Source organism: Crocodylus siamensis, chromosome 1, assembly GCF_052110815.1.
Source record: "Crocodylus siamensis isolate JL-2025a chromosome 1, ASM5211081v1, whole genome shotgun sequence".
Taxonomy (NCBI): Eukaryota; Metazoa; Chordata; order Crocodylia; family Crocodylidae; genus Crocodylus; species Crocodylus siamensis.
Genome location: NC_143395.1, coordinates 166522065 through 166542329, shown reverse-complemented (window position 1 = coordinate 166542329; position 20265 = coordinate 166522065). Strand labels below are relative to the sequence as shown.

Genomic DNA, 20265 nt, shown 5'->3' with positions numbered 1-20265 from the left:
GTGAACTGGGGGTAAACAGGAAGGCCCTAAGGGGTGCATGCAGGCAGGGAGGGATGGAGCACCACCACCCTATGCCACCATCTCCCAAGAGCAAGGCCAGGAGGAGAGGGGGCAAAGCAGTGGTGCCCCTCTGTGAGTCTGCACTGATCTATTTTTGTAGTACTTACCTGGCAGGGGAAGCACCGTGACCACGTAGGCGGGCTCCCCAGGGCAGGTGGTTTTCCCTAATATGTCCTCCATAGGAGGTCTATATTGAGTAGATTTTTGGTGTTGGAGGTGGAACTGGAGCTTGCTCCATCTACTCCATGCATCGAACTGGTATAGCAGTGCTTCCAGAAGCAGTGCAATAAACGAAACAAAAAAAAAAGGTGCCCCTCTGTGACTCATCCAGGTGTTGCCTGGCCAGCCGGACCCGGGATTGGGGGAAGTGGAGCTTGCACGCGGGAGCTGCTGCTGCCACCTGCCGCCCTGTGCTGCCGCTGCTCTGTGTCTTGGGGTTACATTTATTAAAAAGGTTGAAAACCCCTGGTTTAAGCTGACTGAAGTGATTGAATTCAATTACAACAGACTTCTGCTCTTCCAGAGACAAGGCCAAGGCCAGGTTATGATGCTGCTTCTTCAAAAGAGATTTTTGGCATGTTTTCCCTTCTGTAGCCCAGGGTAAGAAAAGCTACCTCAAAAAGCAAAGAATGGCTTTTCAAAGGGTGGTGTGTTCGCTTATTCCTGAGATCCTGGAAACAAGGGTACAAAAATATTGTCCTTTTTCATCCTAGTTCCTCTTCCTAGTTTTTCACAAATCACAACCCTCCCCACATATAAAGTTAATGTCAATATTTAGATAGGATTTTTCTTTCCTTTTTTTTTTTTTTTTTTTTTTTAATGATTCTTAGATTTTTTTAATGAAGTCCTTAACTTGACCACTAATGTGTGTTTTGACTACTTTTTCTGTTATGGTGCAATCTTTTTGTCATCCTAAATTACTCTCTTTTGGACCAGCCTGTCCAGTGTTGCAAATGTTGGTATTTGTACTCCTCTCAAAGCCCCGTGAGAGACCTTCATTGTGGAATGTTCGTAACCAAGCAGAACTAAATTACTGAAGAAAGACTTCTCCAAATTAAGCAGCAGTTCGCCAAATCAATTTGGCTCAAGCACTTAAGGTTGTATAGTTTGGAATATGTCACAGTCTATTACTGTGTTGAGGGTGAGGAGATGTTGTAATTTTTCTAATGGATAATTTCTTACTTCGTTTGCTGTTGATTCCAACAGGTGTTGGAAACGTATCCATGTACTCTGACAAGGTCTTACGGGTTTTGTGAGCACTTCCTCTACAACACAGACCTCTGAATAGAATCACTTTCTGCTCTGTATTCCTAAAAAATTATAATTGGAATTGCAATGCCATTTGAATCGTTAATGCTATGACAAATTAATTCTTTATAAGAGAGAGAGTTCTCCATTTGTTTGACATAGTACTTTGGATTTGGATGCCTTCTGTGTTTTAATTATTTATAAAAGTTCCTAGAAAGTGTTAAGGAAGGTGTTTTAAAGGAAGCTTTACAAATAAAACATTTAAAGTAAACCAAGCTGTTGAGTACTCTCAGCATGGTGAGTACTGCCCGTTTACCACACAGAAAACGCTGCTCCTACCTCAGATGAGGTTACTCTACACTGAACAAATCGTTATCTAAACCCCTGATTCTCAGCCTTTGAGCTTTTCAAGGGTGAACTGGGGTGGCACACAATTGTGAATCATGTATACAAATCTAACAGTGCTACAAGTGCATCATAGAAATGAGGGTTGGAAGGGACCTCAGGAGGTCAATTAGTCCAACCCCCTGCTCAAACCAAGATCATCCCCAACTAGATCATTCCAGCCAGGGCTTTGTCAAGCCACGCCTTGAAAACCTTTTAATAAGATTTTTAATAGGAATCCTTAGTGTTAAAATCATTGTGACCCATTGTGTGATCTTTATGAGTTCTGTGTAACAGAATTGCTGTTATTTTGCTACAGTCAAAAAACAAATGAAAAGTAGAAGCTGGCATTTTCTGAAGGTTACCTTGATCCTAAAAAAAAAGTTGAGAAACAATGATCTAGGTGCTCAGTAGATAATTAAGGTAAAAGTCCTGATCCCAAACTGGTGTAGATGATCTGTCCTCTGTTGCTGAAAGGAATAAGTGTGTTAAGGAATTTAAGATCTGATAGCAGTTCCAGGTGCTAGAAGAGAAAGTGTAGCAGGTACTTTGATAAATTTAGGAACATGGAAGTAGTAGTTAGTACTGTAGGTATAGGCTGAGTTGTCTAGAAACCTGGAAAGAGCATCAAAAGAAACATGGATTTGATATAGAAAATTAAATAATTTTACGAAGTGTTTTTTAAAAGGGGAGCCAAGAAGACAGAGAAGCAGAGATGATTTCCCTCCTAAGACATTTTGACTTGACTCATAGGAGTGAGGTTGGTAAGTACAGCATAACCAAAGGCTGAATGAATTTTGAGGAAAGAAAGGGATAGTTTTAAAGCTGCTGAAAAAGAGCTGTTAAGATTAGGCAGTAGCATAGATTTATGGGGTGGAGAGATGGAGAAAGTGGTAGCATGTCACTGTATTGTATGCCTGGTTGATCATAGAATCGTAGAAGTAGGGTCGGAAGGGACCTTGTAGATCTTCCAAGTCCGATCCCCCACCTGGGCGGGAAAAAAACTGGACTCGAATGAGTCCAGCCAGGTAGGCATCAAGCCTCTTCTTAAAGACCCCCAGGGTAGGAGCCGTCACCACTTCCCTAGGAAGTTGGTTCCAGCTCCTAGCCGCCCTAACTGTGAAGTAGTTCTTGCGGATGTCTAATCTAAACTTACTCTCCAATAATTTGTGGCCATTATTCCTTGTTATGCTGGGGGCGCTAGGGGAAACAAAGTCTCTCCCAAACCCTTCTGGTCCCCCCTAGTGAGTTTATAGACCGTCACCAGGTCCCCCCTCAGCCTTCTCTTGCCAAGGCTGAACAGGTTCAGGTCCCACAGTCTCTCATTGTAGGGTCTGCCCTGTTGTCCCCGGATCATGCAGGTGGCCCTCCTCTGGACCCTCTCAATGTTGTCCACCTCCCTCCTGAAGTGGGGCGCACAGAACTGGACACAGTACTCCAGCTGTGGCCTGACCAATGTCACGCAGAGGGGGAGGATCACTTCCTTGGCCCTGCTTGAGATGCACCTATGGATGCAAGACAAAGTCTGGTTAGCCTTGCCAACCGTGACCTTGCCCATTTCGGCCCAAGATCCCTTTCTGCCTCTGTGCTCTCAAGAAGGGAGTTGCCCATCTTATAAGTGTGCTGCTGGTTACTACTGCCCAAGTGCAGCACCCTGCACTTGTTAGTATTGAAACACATCCTGTTTTTGTTAGCCCAGCCCTGTAACCTATCCAGGTCTTGCTGCAGTCTTTCCCTCCCTACTAGCATGCTCACTTCACCCCAAATTTTGGTATCATCAGCAAATTTAAACAGGTTGCTTTTCACCCCATCTTCTAAATCACTGATAAAGAAATTGAACAGCATGGGCCCAAGGACCGAGCCCTGCAAGACTCCACTGCCCACTTCCCCCCAGGTCCCACCACCACCCTCTGAGTACGACCCTTCAGCCAATCTGCAATCCATCTGACTGTGTAGGCATCAATGCCACAGTTGCCTAGTTTTTTAATGAGGATGGGGTGGGAGATGGTGTCAAAGGCCTTGCTGAAGTCTAGAAAGACTACGTCCACCTGGATCCAGTGCTTTTGTGACCTGATCATAAAAGGCAATCAGGTTGGTCTGACATAATCTGCCCCTAATGAAACCGTGCTGGTTGCCCTTGAGCATCATCCCTGAAGCTCATAGATGTGCTCCTTGCTGATCTTCTCAAAGAGTTTCCCTAGGATTGAGATAAAACTGATGGGCCTATAGTTGCCTGGGCCTCCCTCCTCCCTTTTTTAAAGATGGGGACCATGTTGGCTATCTTCCAATCATCTGGCACCTGGCCCAAGTGCCACGAGCACTTGTAAAGCCATGCCAAAGGCCCTGCAATAACCTCTGCTAGCTCCCTCAACACCCTGGGGTGGAGAGCATCTGGACCCACTGACTTGAACACGTCTAGCCCCTCCAGAAGCTCTCTGACCCAGTCCTCCCCAACCTGAGGTCTGTCTGGAGGCATTCCGCTCGAGTCCGTCTTGCATCATGGTGGGGAAGTCCTGGTCCCTGCACAAGAAAACGGAGGTGAAGAATTGGTTAAAGGGATCTGCATTCTCCTCTGGCACAACCATCAGATTGCCCAGAGAATCTTGCAGGGGCCCCACGTTTCCCGGTGCTTTCTTCATCCTCCCTATATATTTGAAAAAGGACTTTTTATTATCTTTGATCTTGGACGCTAATCCTAGCACTATGTCCACCTTAGCTTTCCTGACAGCTCCCCTACAGGCCCAAGCAGAGGAAATTAACCTCTTTGGAGATAGTACCCCCCTTCCAGCGGGCGTACGACAATCAGGCATTCCCGGATGCCCTTGGTGAGCCAGGGGGGCTTTCGGGCACTCTTGCCCCCCTTGCTTCTTGTTGGGATGGTCACCCCTTGGGCCCTGAGTATCATCTCCTTAAGGAACGACTGCTCATCTTTGGCACTGAGCTCCCCTGCTCTCGAACCCCAGAGCATCTCCCACTAATCTCCTCAACTCGTTGAAGTTGGCCCTCCTGAAGTCTAGGGCTACCGCCTTGCTGCAGGCCCTTGACACTCTGCGCTGGATGGTGAATTCCAGCAAGCGATGATCACTATCACCCAGGTGGTCAAGAACCTGGAGGCTCCTTACCAGGCATCGCCTGTGGCCAGGACCAGATCCAACAGGGCATTTCCTCTGGTGGGACCATGTACCTCCTGAATTAAGTGGAGGTCCTGTATCTCAGCAAGGAACCTCCTGGCACGGTCCGACCTGGCTGACTGTTCCTCCCAGCAGATGTCCGGGTAATTTAAATCGCCCATGACAACTACTTCCCTTGCCTCAAGTGCCTCTGCAAGCTGGCCCAAAAATTCCTGGTCCAGCCCCTCCTCTTGGTTGCGGGGTCTGTAGTAGACCCCCACCATTAGATCCCTCTTCCCACAGCCCCCTTGTATCTTGACCCAGAGCACTTCAGCTGGCCCCTCTGACCCCATTCTGCTGGCAGAGGATGTGTATTGCTCCTTGACATAGGGCGCCACACCCCCACCTTTCCTTCCTTCTCTATCCTGCCTGTAAAACCTATAGCCCCTAATGCTAACTGCCCAGTCGCGGGATGAATCCCACCACATTTCTGTAAGCCCTATTATGTCCGGGTCTGAACTGGCTATTCTGAGGGCGAGTTCCTCCTGTTTGTTCCCCATACTATGAGCATTGGTATACAGGCATTTAAGGCCTTGCCTAGCTGCGTGTGCCACCCCCTGATTTGGGAGACTGTCTGGACCCCGTTTCTTACCTGGGCACTCCTTGCATTTGTCACCTGTCTTGCTTGGGTGGTGTCTCCTTGTCTTCCTGCAGCCCCCTCCCCCAGCGAGGCTAGTTTAAAGCTGAGGATGAGAAGGAAAGGGTGAAGAAGTGTTGGGTGCAGGGAGGAGAGCATGCAGAAACGATAACACAATATCTGAATGCCCCAGAAGAAGCAAAAGAAGAACATTTAACTGTAAAAAAAAAAAAAAAAAAAAGGTAGGTCAAGGAGAAGGTTAATTATACTTCACACAGAGGTGATCACTACCGACTTTGTGTCACTAGAGTCAAAGGGATATAAGCCAGTTTTCATGGAGTCTGAGTGAAATGGATTAGGAGTTTGAAGAAACAAGCTTATGAACATATACAGGAGCTTAGAGGAAAAGGAGTCCCATTACAGAAATTGAGGAGAAGGATGGAGTCAAGGGATTTCTCCTAATACTGTACCCCAAATAGTTGTTTGTCAGTTTTGCTGAGCTAATTTGAGTTAACATGTTTTTTAAAGCACTGTTAAGGCACTGGTTAAAATGTTTGAAGCCATGTTAAGTAGCCATGTCATAGCCTACAGACCCTAGCAAGCTATACCATTAGATATTAAAAACCATTGTGTCTGCTTACTTGTTCAAGTACTTTCAGATAAAATAAGTGGGCATTCAAGAGCTTTAAAGCTGCCAAGTGTGATTCTTTGCTTCCTTTTTATAGTCTTGCAGTAAAATGTGATTCCTGTATTCAGCACACAACTCAGGTACTGATAAGGTTTATGAGCAGCTGACTCTTTCCCTGCCACATACACTACTGCTTGTACTTTGAGCACTGGTACATTCTTATAGGTTTTACAAACAGCAGTTTTTAGTTTTCAAATGATTATGGTTTTTCTAAAAAAAAAAACAAAAACAAAAACCAAACTTTTACTTTTTAATCACTGCAATTTATAAACTTTGCCATAAGCAGAAATGAGATTCTGGACATTGACTTGTTATCTTTCACCATATATAACTTGTTTTGGGTGGGGGTTGTTTTATTTTTAATTTGTTTGCTTGTTTTTCTTTTTGAGAGCTGCAGGATATACTGGGTTTGGAAAGGATCAGAGTAAACGTGAAAGAGTTCTGTTTTCGGTGTCCTAGTTTTCACAAATTATTCCCCTTCACATAAGTAAATAAATGTAGCTTGTTTCAGGACCTAGGGTTGCATCCACTTTTATTGCCCCTTCCTACCAAAATAGGAAAGGCAGTTTTACTCTGCACTGTACATAGAGATGTATACGGTTACGCAGCGAGGTGGGTCTGCAGAATACTTAAAAATATGATCAGCAATACAGTGATGTGATAAAAATCTGAATAGCAGTTAAAATAAACCTAAGAAATCAAATAAGGTCATCTAGCATGGTCTTAACTGAAATAAAAAAGATCAAAGAAAGTTATAATTAACAGCAGCACTTGCTTGAATACTCCTATAGAAGCAGGAAAAAGCTAGAAATTACATGTCACCTTCATATCCTGGCTTGCTGACCTTGTGCTGAGATCAAGCCCTTGCCATACCAGCTGTTACTATTAAGACCTTGCCCCTGAGGGTTAAGCAGGCAAGAAACTTAGCGGTCCTATAGCAGAGCAAACACTGCAAGTTCCAGCCCCTAACGTGCCCAATTCAAGGCAGTCTGCGTGTGCTTGTCATTCAGTCTTGTCTCTGCAGTGTTGTAGGGCAGGTTCAGCCAGCTTGTTGCTTTCTGTTGTGTTGCTGCTGTCTGAACAATTCCCGAGCCGTGCTCTGCTTCAGGACAATTGCATGAAAGACGATATTTGTGCCTTGGAGGAGATACCTTAGTTTCAAGGTAGCTTTTCTTTCTTTAATGGTTAATCTGTTTAATTTGGATTACTAAGCATAGAAAGTATTTGACATAAAAATGTATTTAAAATCCAATTATATTTTTATGCCGTATATTGTAGGCTATAGCTAAAACAGCTTGTTATTTCAGAAAACATCACTCATGTAGACTGAACCAAGAATGTCATGTATGTTCAGTTGTTTTGCCTGAAAATATTCTCCTGTTGGTAACAAAAGCAGATTCTTTTGCTTGTGGATGACTACAGCCAGATAGAAACATTTGAGCCTGGAACAGAAAATTGTTAACACTTAGGTGTCTTGCACAATACAAATATCCACTGTTGTTATAACATAGGTGGGATGATTTTTGTTGACACTGTTTATAGCTTTTCATTTAATTTTCATGATCTTAATCCAACTAATGTGGGACTGAAGAGTTGTTTCTGAGAAGTATTTGGAGATGAAATGCATTGAAAAGTGTGATGCAAATAAATTAATCTTGGCATGAATGGAGGAGAACGTTGAGTGTTTGTACAGAATACCTTGATAAATTATATGACTCTTTCCTTAGACAATGCATTTTATTTTTGAGCAGGTAAACAGTTAAGCAGCTAAAACATCTCTGCTTGATGTGTCTGATATTTGTATCTATCACTTTTATTGCATGCTTAATATACTGTATAATTGCAAAACTTATATGGTGGATTTTTTTCCAAAACGGAAGAAAGATAATGTAATTAGCAACAGATCTTCAGGATCTTCAAACATGATTTCATTTTGAAATTTTGTTACAAAAATATTTGGTATAAAATACCATAATTACTAGTATTTAGTGGGCATGTTATACTGTAAGACCAATAGTGCAACACTGCTGTGTCATAACTGAATCTCTAAAGTATAGTGGGGGTGTTGGGTTTTTTACTTATTACATAACTAAACTTTATCAACAAGATGGTTGTAGTTTATTATAGCTGTAACTGTATCCAAGCAAGGGTCTTTCTTTTGGTGTCATTCTGGGGATAGGTTAGCTTAAACATTAACCCCTCATAGAAAATTCCTTATGGATTTTTCAATGTATGTAATTCCTTTTGCACACAGGAAAAAGAGCCATATTCTGGGGCTTTTCTTAGTGTACATAGGGTAGAGTTATTCTGAATCAGAGCATTAGTAATTATGAAAACTTAAATGTCCTTTATATGGTAGTGGAAAGTCACTAAAGCTGTGTAAATAAGACTTTGGTAATGACAATGCTTCAGTCATAGGCAGTAAGTTTTATTGCCTACCATGCTTTTAAACTGTGATGAGGTATTCCTACTAAAATACATGTATTTTTAACTTAATATGTCTTGCAGTGGTCATACATGTTTGTAGCTGTGTACCTTTTTTATAATTGCAACTACTTAAAATTTTCCTTATCTTTGCACCAGTTGGTCATAACTTTTCTTCCTTTCCAAGTATTCAGTTTCTGTTAAATTACAAGTGTGATAGCATTGAAAACAAAGTGCAGTAGAGAGTGGAAAATCCTCTCTATGTAGTTTTGAGTGATCCTACAAAATTATTTTTTGTATAATTTATGTGATGTGAGACTGTGATTTCAAAGCACTACAAACAGTTCCTATAAATGGTCTGCTGTGTTTCATAGTTTGTGCTCAGCACATAAACTTTTGGTTAATAACAGAAGAGAGAGAGAAGTATTCTTAAAATCTCTTTCCTGTGCCCTCCTCCCCAATTCCCACTCTTCCTATAGCTGCTGTTGATGGTGGGTCATTCCTGGTAATGTCAGTTTACTGGCAGCTTGATTTATTAGGTACCCATCTGCAGCATGATCTACAATTCTGGCATTGTGACATCTGGAAACTCCCTGTCACAGGAATTGCAATTCCTGACCCAGCCTGCAATGTAGGAAATGAAATCATGGTGTCTCAAGTCCAAGACAGATCAGCTTATTAGCATTTCAGGCTGTTGAGGAAGGTGAAGGCAACAGTTTAATAGATACTAACTATGGAAAGGGGAGCAAAAAAATCATTTTTTGTTCTGTAAATCTTTTAGGCTCTAGGATTGTACCCTATTCATTACTACATGGCTCAAGTATTTAAATTGCCGAGTAATTATTAATTGGTAGAGATTAGAAAATTTAGTAAGTGTGAGCTTAGTTACTATACAGTCAGGAAATAGATAAACAGGAAAAAGATAGATGCAGTGTTATCCAGGATACATAATGAAGCAGTTGCATTCATAATAATTTAAACACCATTAAACATTTAAGATTTGTGTATTCAAAATTTTGAAGAGTATATAACATCTTTTAAAATTAAAGTACCCTAGAAGAAGCTGAGAGAGATATCAACTCACATTTCTTATGCAATAAAAAATAAAAAGATATTTTAATAGGCATCATGCACTTTAAAATAAGCTTATGCTAAGGTTTCCATATCTAGATAATGAAAGCTTTTCAAGGAGGCACTAGCAGTCTACTACGAAACTCAAAAAGCAAGAATCAGGAAATTGTGAGAAACCAACTCCCACATATTGTGAACATGCAAAAATGAGTTGTTATGGAATTTTAAAAATGTCAAGGCAAAAGCCAAAAGCTGAGATCAACAACTATAAAGCATATAAAGTTGTTTGACTTTGTAAAGAATACTACCCTGATAGATAGCTAGGTATCTCTTACAAAAGCCAGTATCAAAAACCAGGCACCACCTGTTATTTTTTGTGAACTTTGAGAAACAGAAAAGGCAAAAAAAATGGTGAATTGTAAAGGGGAGGAGGGAAGAAAGGAGGTGGAGAAAATCCACTACAGAATGATTGTGCATTGAATGGCACAGCAAATGGAATATAGGGAAAGTTTGTCCCAGAGAACAAGTTACACGCTTGTCAAGCTAAAAATCTGTAGAGGGTCTTGGGGGATGTACATCTCTTATACTGTTTGATTAGAAGAGGGTACTTATAGATAACCATGGGCTTGTTAATGTTCCTGACTTTAGGAATTTACTAATTTTTATGACATTTAGGATTAAATTGTTAGGGACACGCTTTTGGCAGGAAAATACGTTTTTATCACTTTAATTGTCATGCTTATTATAAGGATCATTATGTGCTCCTCCTCCTTCAGGGACAACCCCCTTCCCCCCCTCCCCCCCCCAAAATCTTTTTTTAATTGACTGAGTATCTGGAGGTTTTCTACAGCTTCTGTTCTGGAAAGTTTTAAATGCTTTAAAATACAATCTGAGCTTTATCTGGCTTTAAATATTGAAAGGACAAACTCTTAACAGTGTTGGATTTTATTTTGGTGCAACAGTTAAGGTTGGAACTTATTTTTTCTTAAACAGTTAAATAAACCAAGTAGCTGTTTCCCGACTTCTCTGAAAGATCTATAAATTATCTATGCTACATTACAGCTTCTACTGAATTTCCACTACATCATTCCCATTCGAGTTTGTATTTTTCTCATTCTCAGTTACAAGCATTATTAGTCCAGATGGTATTTGTTGAACCAATGTGTGTTGGGGGTTGTTGTTTTTTTTAAAGTCTGTGGGTTTTTTTAAAAAAAAAACACAAAACTTTAAAGCAAAGAAAATTCTTTCAATTGCAGCCAGAGTAACAGGTGAACTTAATCCAAGTCTAAAAAGAACATGCTAGTTAGGGAACACCAAATCCTACATACTTTTGACATGGTATACAACATTACTGTACTTCCTGAACGGTTTGCAATCCAGCTGGCAGATGTCTGCTGGGTAAGCAGTGTTTAGTGTTAACTCTACAAATAATAGAGGAATCACTTATAAAACTGTCGTTATGTAACATTGTCGTTACAAAGCCTAGTAGCTTTCATATATATGTCAGAGCTACAAAAAGTTGGTCTCCACTCTATTCCTGAAATGCTTTTGACTCGTTACCTTTTCTTTGTCAGTGTATACATGTTCCAGAATCTGGTATAGAAGAAATAGAATACCACATTATATTATTCTTACCTTCTGCTTGAAAAGTCATTAAACTTACAGTTTGAACCCAAAACACAACACTGCCACCAGTTCTTCAATAAGAATCTATAGAATTAACTGAGGGGGGCAAAATGTAGATGTCTTGACAGGTGTCAACTTCAGATATTTTATTTCACTGGTCTTCCAGCTGAGGTCTGCAGATCCATCATGAGGCCATCATAAGTAGTCTGTGGAAATTTCAATTAAAATTTTAATAAAGAGGCTGCATAGCAGTCCATGTGACATTTTGAGGGTAGACTGTTGTCCTTTAGTTCATTGAGTCTGGTAATTTGTTTCAGCTTACAAAAGAAGAAATTCTGTCAAATCAAATGAATAAAAATATTACCCAGATTCTTAGTTTTCTGTAACCCTGAATTAACTGATCTCGTTGAAGTTTCAATTCGTCAAATCACTTAAACATGAGCCTTACTTAAGCATGCAAGGTAGTCCCACTCACTCCGAGACTGCTAATGTTCTAGATAAGCAGATGCATTCCTGGGAATCTCCATGAAAATGGACAAAATCCAAAAGTTTCTGAAGGCTTAAGGGAAAAGAATACATTAGCTTGATCTGTTAAGATTTTGATTGCTTAAAAGTTCACAAGTAGTCTGCTGAACAACGGTAGGGTATTTTGAATTAATGCCAACTAGTAGCATTGACCCTGAATTCACCAGCGTCTGAAAAATAATCTTTTAGAAGACTGACTTTGAATTTCAACACAGTGACACTTCTAGTGAGAAATGACATTCAGGCAGAGATGGCATCTGCTTAGAATAACATGTTGTTTGACTGTTGTAGAAGGTGTTAAATTAATGCTCGTTTGCTTGCCTTTAGCAGAGGATGAAAATTCCCAAATCATTTAATACTATTAGCAGTAGAAAGATGTAATGTCCAAACCCAGTGTACTCCTTCTAATAAGAGTGGCTAAGGCTGTGTGTAAACTGTTGCATCATAGCCACTTGCGTTTGCTGATGCACATTGTGTAAATCGGTGATTCTCAACCTTTTTAGATGCAAGGCACACCCTGCTATAGGCTTGAGGCACCCCTTGATAGACTGAAGGCACCCCTTGGAAAATGGCAGATCTTCGTTTTCAGTCTTTTTTTTTTTTAACTATAAAAAAATAATAGAGCAATTCTTTTGTGGCAAAGATCTCAAAAACACCACAACCTGGGAAAATGTGTTTAATACTCTAGAGTCTTAATTAAACTCCCTTGGGTTTGTTTTATTAATGACGTTTGCACTTCTAACAGTACTAACATTGTGTGGCACCCCACAGCACCACTGAAAAGATCACAAGGGACCCCATGGCACCCTGGTTGAGAATCACTTGTATAAATGCTTAACAGTTCTTTATGAAATGTTTTGAAATACATTTACTGTATTTACCTGAATCGAAGGCAGCTCCCCAGTAATTAGATTCTATACATGCAAATATGTTACACTTTTCCATGTATAGAATCTAATTAGCAGAAGTTTGTCCTAAATTCATCCCCCTTCCACTGCTCTGGTGGGGAAAGCAGTGGTGGGGCAAGAGACCAGACCTCCACCCCTTACTTCCATTGTTCCCCCTGTGCCTGCCCTCCACCCACCTGCTTCTCCCTGCAGTCTGCCCCCTCCACCCTGTATTTGAAATAGTTATTAGCAATATTGTACAAAAGTTTATATCTTCATCTTTCCCACGTAACTTGAATCATGATGCTGATAAAGGTTCTGCATATATCACACTGATATAAGCAGAACCTTTGTGGATATTGTAGGATATTAAACTGCTGTGGAAAAATAATACCAAGAAAAAATCACGCTTCAAGAAGCAATATTGAACCCAGTAACTATATGTTACAAATGCATCAAGCTTTAAAGCCAAAAGCTAGCTGCTTTCAGCATCTTGAATAGTTGGGCATTTGATATATCTGCACACCTTATTTTGTTATTGAATGAATTAGCAAATAAGCAAATTTTATCGTTGAGTGACCTCCAGGAGTTCCAAGCAATGATAGCTATTCAGTACAGTTTCTTGTTCAAAAATAGCTAACATCATCAACCACCACCACATCAATAATGTCCATGAATAAACAAATAAGCAGGCTAAATTCCTAAAATGCTGGCAAACAACTCAATAAGAGCTTTCTCTTTCTGGATGTCCAGCTAGATCTGTCCCCTTTAGCAGCCTCTTTGAATCGGCCATGAAGCTCAGGAGAAAACCAGGCTGTTTAAACAGCAGTATTTCACATAACTAATCTGTCTCTTCAGACAGAGACAAGGTTAAACCAGCCACTTGAATTTACACTTCTGTGCTGGTGAAAAGTTTTAAACAGGCCTGACTTGTTTGGGACAGAGGAAAGGGATGTTCAAAAAGAATTTGAGGAATTGGACTTTTGCTAAACAGGGATATTTTCTCAAATATGTTGTCAGGTTGTGACTAGTTTCTGTTTGGAATTAACTCTGCAAGGAGGCTGGCTTTGCATATGATCTAGAACAAATAGTGCAGGGAGCATTTTCAGGGGATTGCATTTTCCTTTACTTTCCGAGTTGAGGATTTGGTTACGTCGACGAGACACAGCACCAGGGGTTGCTATGGGCCACATTCCACTGCGCAAAGCACCTTCTGCTCAGTATTAGTGTTCAGCCCATTAAATAGCTCAGCTGGCTGGAAATTCTCATACTTCACATGTTCACTGGCAGTAAAAGAGAGGAAAACCTAGTTAAAAAATTTCTTTCTTATCTATCTTTATCTGTCTGCGTCACGTCTGTCTCTAAAATCCAAGGCCTTTGACTAAGCCTCTCACTTAAACTTGTCATGCTGCTTACACCAAGTTTTTAGTGATGCATTTAATTATTTAAGGTGGCTGAAGTAGGCGTAGAAACCGGATTTCTCTTTATGAAACAATATGTAGTATTTTTAATGCTATACTATAAACCCTTCCTTCTTTGCAAGGACCCTGTAAAAGTATCTTGGGAAACAAATTTTTATTTTGAATAAATACGGTATTTGATAGCCTTTGTTGTTGTTTAAATGATCAAAATAATATTCTCTCCCTTATTTTTAAATCCTCTCCTTGAAACATAATTGTGGTTAAAATGAGGCAAATTAGCTGTTGCTTGCATCCCAGGCTTTGCTGCGCTGTTAGCCAGCCCGCTTCAGTCGTCATCACTCCAATGTACATAGTTATGAACTATTTACAGTGCACAAACAGAAAAAAAATCCAGGCAAATCCAAAAAACCTTAGCCTGTAATACCTTTTCTGTTATTTAAGCTGGTGCTTCTACAACAGTGCACATCCTAATTGCTCTCAAAATTGCTGCCACTGAGAAAGGAGAGTTCCTCAGTCAGCTAAATAAAATGACTTATTCCTGAGATTTTTTGTATTTTTAGTTTAAAAGAGATACACTGGAAAAATATACCAGTTGTCCTAGGTATACTTAGTTTTATAACAGAGCCTGTAATCCTATTATAGATTATATTATATACAGGTGATGAACTAAAGTGTTCTGATTTCTTTAAGTAGCCTTTAAAAATTTTTCTTAAAAATATTTATAAACTTGATTTTCAGTGGAGTATGAGGAAGTGGGGACCAAAACCACCATTCTGACAGCTGGTAAATGCTCTCTGTTGTGCAGTGCTGTCTCAGCCACTGACTGTTCAAAGGGCTCAACAAGCTGCAGCACAAGGTTTTGATGGTTACCTGAGTTTCCACTGAAGTCTGTTTTATAAATAGTACCTTTTTCAGTTAGTCTTTATACTGGCCAAAAGTGATCTTTTCCAGCAAGCTCAAGTGTGTACCACTGCCTCTCAACCACAAGTGGTTATAACTGAAAGATAGCCAACATTCATATGAACTACTTACGTTTTGGTCTGGTCACTCAGCAGTTTATGTAACTTAACTTTAAATTTTTGCTTAAGGAAGGAAAAGTCCTTCCAAATACCCCCTCAGCTGCTTACCACTGGCTTCCAATCTTTCTTTGCTTGATGCTCTCTCTTCTTAGGGAGAGCTCATCCTGCCTCCCTTGTTCATGCAAAGTGTTCTGGACAGGGTAACTTCCTGAAAAGGAGGCAAGATTTGGGACCCCAGAATCTAGCTTTGGAATGGGCTGTTTGCACCCAGCTACAGGGACATTTGGAGGAAGTGTTAGGGTAACAGGCATTGAGGGAACTGCACAGATCTGCTGGCCGTTGCCTATACTGTAGTTGCCCCTAGGGTCTACTCTGTCCCCTCAGTGCTCACTGCCAAAAACTATCAAATGCTTACCATTTCCTTGAAAAAAAAATTAAGTTGGTGGTACTCAATTATAATGCTGATCTGAGCTGTAACGTCTTGGAGGCTTTATTCCTGTCATTGCTGTGTGATATTTTGAAGATGGTTACTTTCTTTAGTGAAGAGTGGCAGTTAAATAAAATAATTTTTAGACCTCAACCATCCTGTTAGCTAGTTAAAATTGTAGAAGGTGATGTTATAACACAATTGCACTCTCTTTATTTTAATCTGATACATTTCTAATAATGATGAAAACAGCTTCTCTTATATATTTGTTCATATCCTTATTTTAGCTGTTCGTGCAACAGCATAGGTGAGAGAGTTTAAGATTTACAAAAATCCAGTTTAAAAATCTAGGCTTTGCTTTTCCATACAGATTGTCCTTGATTCTTGGAAGAAAGAAATATGGAATAGTAATGTAATGCTTAGGGAAAACAAAATAGCAAAAACCAAATATGTTTTAATAATAGTTTTAATAGAAATTTAATTATTTAACACGCTTATTATAAATATAAAGTATATAGGTTATAAAATAATGCATATTAATACTTTTATTTAATAGGAGCATTTAATATGCTTTAATAGCAAAGAGACTGCTAGGGTACTTAAATATTCAAAATGCCTCCTACATAATTTGAGTTGCAGATTTAGGGTAGGTCTTAGGGTAGGGTAGCGGTCAATCTCAGAGCCTCTTGGAGTTGATCTGAGGCTGGGGGGTGGCTGAGCACATACGTGGATGCACATGTGTGCCCCACCCCCAGCCTAGCAGGTCAGTCCATGGGGGGCTGAAGGGGAGGGGGCCAGATCAAGGCCCCTGCGATGAGGGACAGAGTGCCGCAGAGGCAGGAACAGGGGTAATATGAGTGGGGCTGTGGCCAGGTGGTTGGTGGGAGGATCGAGCCTGGGTGGCTTGCCTGGGTGGCTCCCACCCCTGTGTGCACACTGGTGGAGGCCCTGGGGAGTACATGCCCCCCCTCTGCATGCAGCAGAGGCAGTTGTCATTGCAGGCTGGGCTTTGCAGCTCAAGCCCTGCTGCAGCCTGCCTGGGAGTGGCCTGATGCCACATTCATTCGACGAGGTCGAACGGTCACAAACTCCTGCAAGACCGTTTCAGGCTGGACATAAGGAAGAATTTCTTTACTGTCCGAGCCCCCAAGGTCTGGAACAGTGTGCCAGCGGAGGTGGTTCAAGCACCTACATTGAACACCTTCAAGAGTAAATTGGATGCTTATCTTGCTAGGATCCTATGACCCCAGCTGACTTCCTGCCCTTTGGGCAGGGGGCTGGACTCGATGATCTCCCGAGGTCCCTTCCAGCCCTAATGTCTATGAAATCTATGAAATCATTCAGCCTCTGGGTGGGTGAGGGATGAGGTTCAGCCCAGCAGCAGGGCACACATGGCGTGGGGAAGTTCCTGGGCCAGCTGCAGCAGGGTGTGGGGCACAAAGCCCAGCCCACAGTGGCAGCTGCCTCCACCACACACAGATGGGTGGCATGTGCCCCCCTGCAAATGCTGGGCAATTTGGGTGGCTGCAGCAGCTGTGAGGGAGGGAGTGGAGCTGGAGCGGGGGCAGGCCCTGTACATCTGGGGCATGGGACACAGCCATGAGCAGCTTGTCCAAGGAGTGTGAGGACAGCGGTGGGGAGCACAGCCTGAGGGCATGGGGGGCATTTGCCCCCAGATCTGCACACTGGCCCAGTTGGCTGCTGCTGCTGCAGGCTGGGACTGGGCTGAGCTGGGCTGCACTCAGGCCGGGCATTGGTGGTGCTGGGAGCGGGGCTATGTGGGGGTGGGGTGTTGTAGACACCTGAAAAATTGCTGTAGTCCTCATGCCCCCTCTCCCAGTGCTGCCACCATCACCCAGCCTGAATGCTGTGCAGCCCAGCTCCCTGCCATGAACAGTGCAATGCTGCCTTCCAGCCCGAGCCTGCCCTCCCCCACCAAGCAGATCCAGGGGGGGAAGTGGCTGGGGGAGGGGAAGAATTTTTGGCATCTATTTGTCCGAAAGAAGAGGAGACTTTTTTCTCTCTCTGCCTTGATCTGCCCCCCCTTTCCTGCCCTACAGACTTCCTGATGGGGAGGTGGGGGAGAGGGGTGGTGTAGGTGGCACGCAATATATCTTGGGTTGCTTTTAAAAGCCAAAGATGATCTCCTACTTAAAAAGGTTGGCGACCACTGTCTTAGACTAACCTGAGAAGATTGAATTGATTCAGCCTTGGGCTTTTTGACTGTTTGTACTTAGCTGAACTGTTTTCAGTGTAAATTGTTTGAAATTATAACGCTGAAAAATGCCTCCTGCCAACTTTTGGTTTGTTTAATTTTCTCTAGAAACATTGCAGATCCATCAAGAAGCTGGAGCATGGCCATGAGCAAGACCAATGATTTTGTGGTTCTAAGCAATGGTAGCGTTCTGTCTAATGCTACCAGTCCTGGTATCGTTGCGGCCAGTGATGGAGACATTGCAGCCCAACACCTCCCATCCAAGGAAAAACCGAGATCAAAAGTGAGTCCAAATGGGTGCCTGCAACTGAATGGTACAATCAAACCATCCTTTCTGCCTTTAGACAACCAAAGAACTCAAGAGATGTTGACACAGTGTTGCCACCCTTGCCCATACCATCACCCTTTAAGTAGCCATAATAGGCAAGAATGTCATTCACTGGCTGGCAGCACAGGACCATCTGCAATGACTTCTTGCTGCCTGCAGCCACATGCTGAGTATTCAGCATCTGTTTGCCAAAAACATACACCCATGTATCAGACTGCCTGCTGTCTTCAGCCTTCCCCATCATTCTGCCTTCACCATCAGTGGCCTGACCATTTTCAGCATCAGCCTGTACAGCAACATATAGCCAGAATAAGGTGAGTGAACTACATTTTCAGTAATCAATATGTAGCTAGTTCCATAGTTATTTATAATTTCTCCACAAAAATAGGAGAAGATTAAAAAGGAGAGAGAGTCTGGTATTTTCTGTGTGCTGCTACATAGCCCATAATAAATCTGAGGTATTACCCCACTTCTGTCTGTGGGGATGATATAATCTTAATGATTCATTTCATTCTTATTTAGATTTCCAAAGTTTACGGTCCAAAGGGAACTAATTCATGTAAAAATATTTATGTAGCATAGCAAAAAATCTTCCTTCTTCCCACAGAAATGCTGGTTTGTTCATTCTTGGCATTTTTGGAGCTTCTGGAAGTCTATGCAATTCTTGCAGTTATATACTTACAGCTGTCAAAAAATGTTTAGGGATTAAAGTTGCTTCTCATTGCCAGCTATCTTCTGAGCTTCTGTAGAATGACTATTATAGTTTTAGCTCAGTTGTGTAATCACTGGAGAGATCAGCAGTTGGACTAGAATCTTTCACTGATGTGCCTCTGTCTGACGCCTTGTACCCAAAAGTGAATCCCATTAAATTATCAGTCAGACACTAAGCCTCTCCATGTCGTGGACTCAAACTTTGCTAAACTTTATTTAGAATTTGGGTATTAAATATATTAAAATTACAGCAGCATCTTCAGCAGTCCGTATGCGTAAAGTCCGGCTCCACCTGATGCCAGTTGTGATGGTAAGTGCTCACCAGTTTTGTAAACTGGATTTCAGGTGTCTTATTATGGGCACCTTAAACATGAGGAAAAACTGTACAAAAATAGTATTGGTTTAAGTGATTTTTCCCAGCATCATATTAGATGTTTGTAGAGATGTGAAAGCAGACAGTTGTTCTGCCTGGCATTCAGTTGTCTTAACAATGAAAACATCTCTTCTCTTCTTGCAGTCCCTTGTCATGTTCAGTGCACACCTTCCAATTTCTACAACAAATGAGGCAAAGAGTCTTGCAGACAATGGCCCCTTTCACCACACAGTCTTGATTCATTCCATGAGTTGAAAGTCTCTACACTGAGTAAGGCAGGAGTGGAGGGGAGGGGAGGGGGAAACTGCGTGATCCTGTCATTACAGTTCATATTATGCCAGTGCATAAAGCAGAAAAAAACAGGGTTGTACAATCAACTTTTTAATTTTGGCATTTCTTAACTGAATGGCATTTGACTGTGAACCTTAGAAAAAATATGTTAACATAATTTAAAGTGATTTCAGAACTGGAAAAAAATTTGTGTAGTCTATATTAGACTCTTAGCTGCTTGATGTCAGTATGGTAAGAGTTTCCTTACATTTGCTTGACCAAAGTTCAGGCTAGAGAAGAAGAGGCAAAAGAGAATATCAGGCCACAGGATATTACTGGGTGTGAACCATTTCAGAAAATTCAAGAAACATGGATTGAAAAAAACTAGGTTAAAGGTCTCAAGGTCACATAGATTATATTTAATGTTTTGATGCTAAACAAGGCTAATATTAGACCAGATAAGCTTAGATATGGAATAAAAATATAATATGAATATTATTTGGAATAGTACATATTCAGAATGCTTTTATATTTTTTTTTACTTTATTTGGTAAGTTTTTTCATATTTTAGCCAGGCAGAGTATAAAAATCAGGGTTAATCTCAGAATCTTTTCTCTTTAGCCTTGACCTACAGTTCTTGTTGAATAGCCCATCTTCAATGAACTAAAATAAGTGCTCTTTTAAAACTTAATTTGAAACCTAGGGGAAAAGTCCTTCTCCCTAAGGCTGCATGAAGACATTCAAGGTGGTTAGGGGGAGATTAGATCGGGTTAAAAATGGCCACCTAATCTAATTTAATTTTCCCAGGTATGGACCGTATGCTAGTTAGGTGGATCTAAAT

General features: G+C 41.4%; 2 protein-coding genes and 1 pseudogene across 6 annotated transcripts in view; 2 read left to right on the top strand and 1 right to left on the bottom strand.

Annotated features, from left to right (window-relative positions):
* The window catches only part of DISP1 (dispatched RND transporter family member 1), a 187279-nt gene that overhangs the window by 107233 nt on the left and 59781 nt on the right, over positions 1-20265 (top strand). For 3 of the 4 annotated variants that reach the window (XM_090048239.1, XM_090048222.1, XM_090048231.1), the window contains exon 4: positions 17851-18384. In XM_090048239.1, the coding sequence (XP_089904365.1) occupies positions 17882-18384 (503 nt within the window). In that variant the 5' untranslated portion in view covers positions 17851-17881. Of the gene's footprint in view, positions 1-6991; positions 7291-17850; positions 18385-20265 lie in introns of those variants that run through there. The other variant, XM_090048214.1, reaches the window with a different exon arrangement.
* On the top strand, positions 124-352 carry LOC149873621 (U2 spliceosomal RNA; annotated as a pseudogene).
* The window catches only part of TLR5 (toll like receptor 5), a 158271-nt gene continuing 148479 nt past the window's right edge, over positions 10474-20265 (bottom strand). The window contains exon 6 of one of the 2 annotated variants that reach the window (XR_016442488.1): positions 10474-11454. The gene's annotated coding sequence lies outside the window, so the exon portion shown is untranslated. The remainder of the gene's footprint in view (positions 11455-20265) is intronic. The other variant, XR_016442481.1, reaches the window with a different exon arrangement.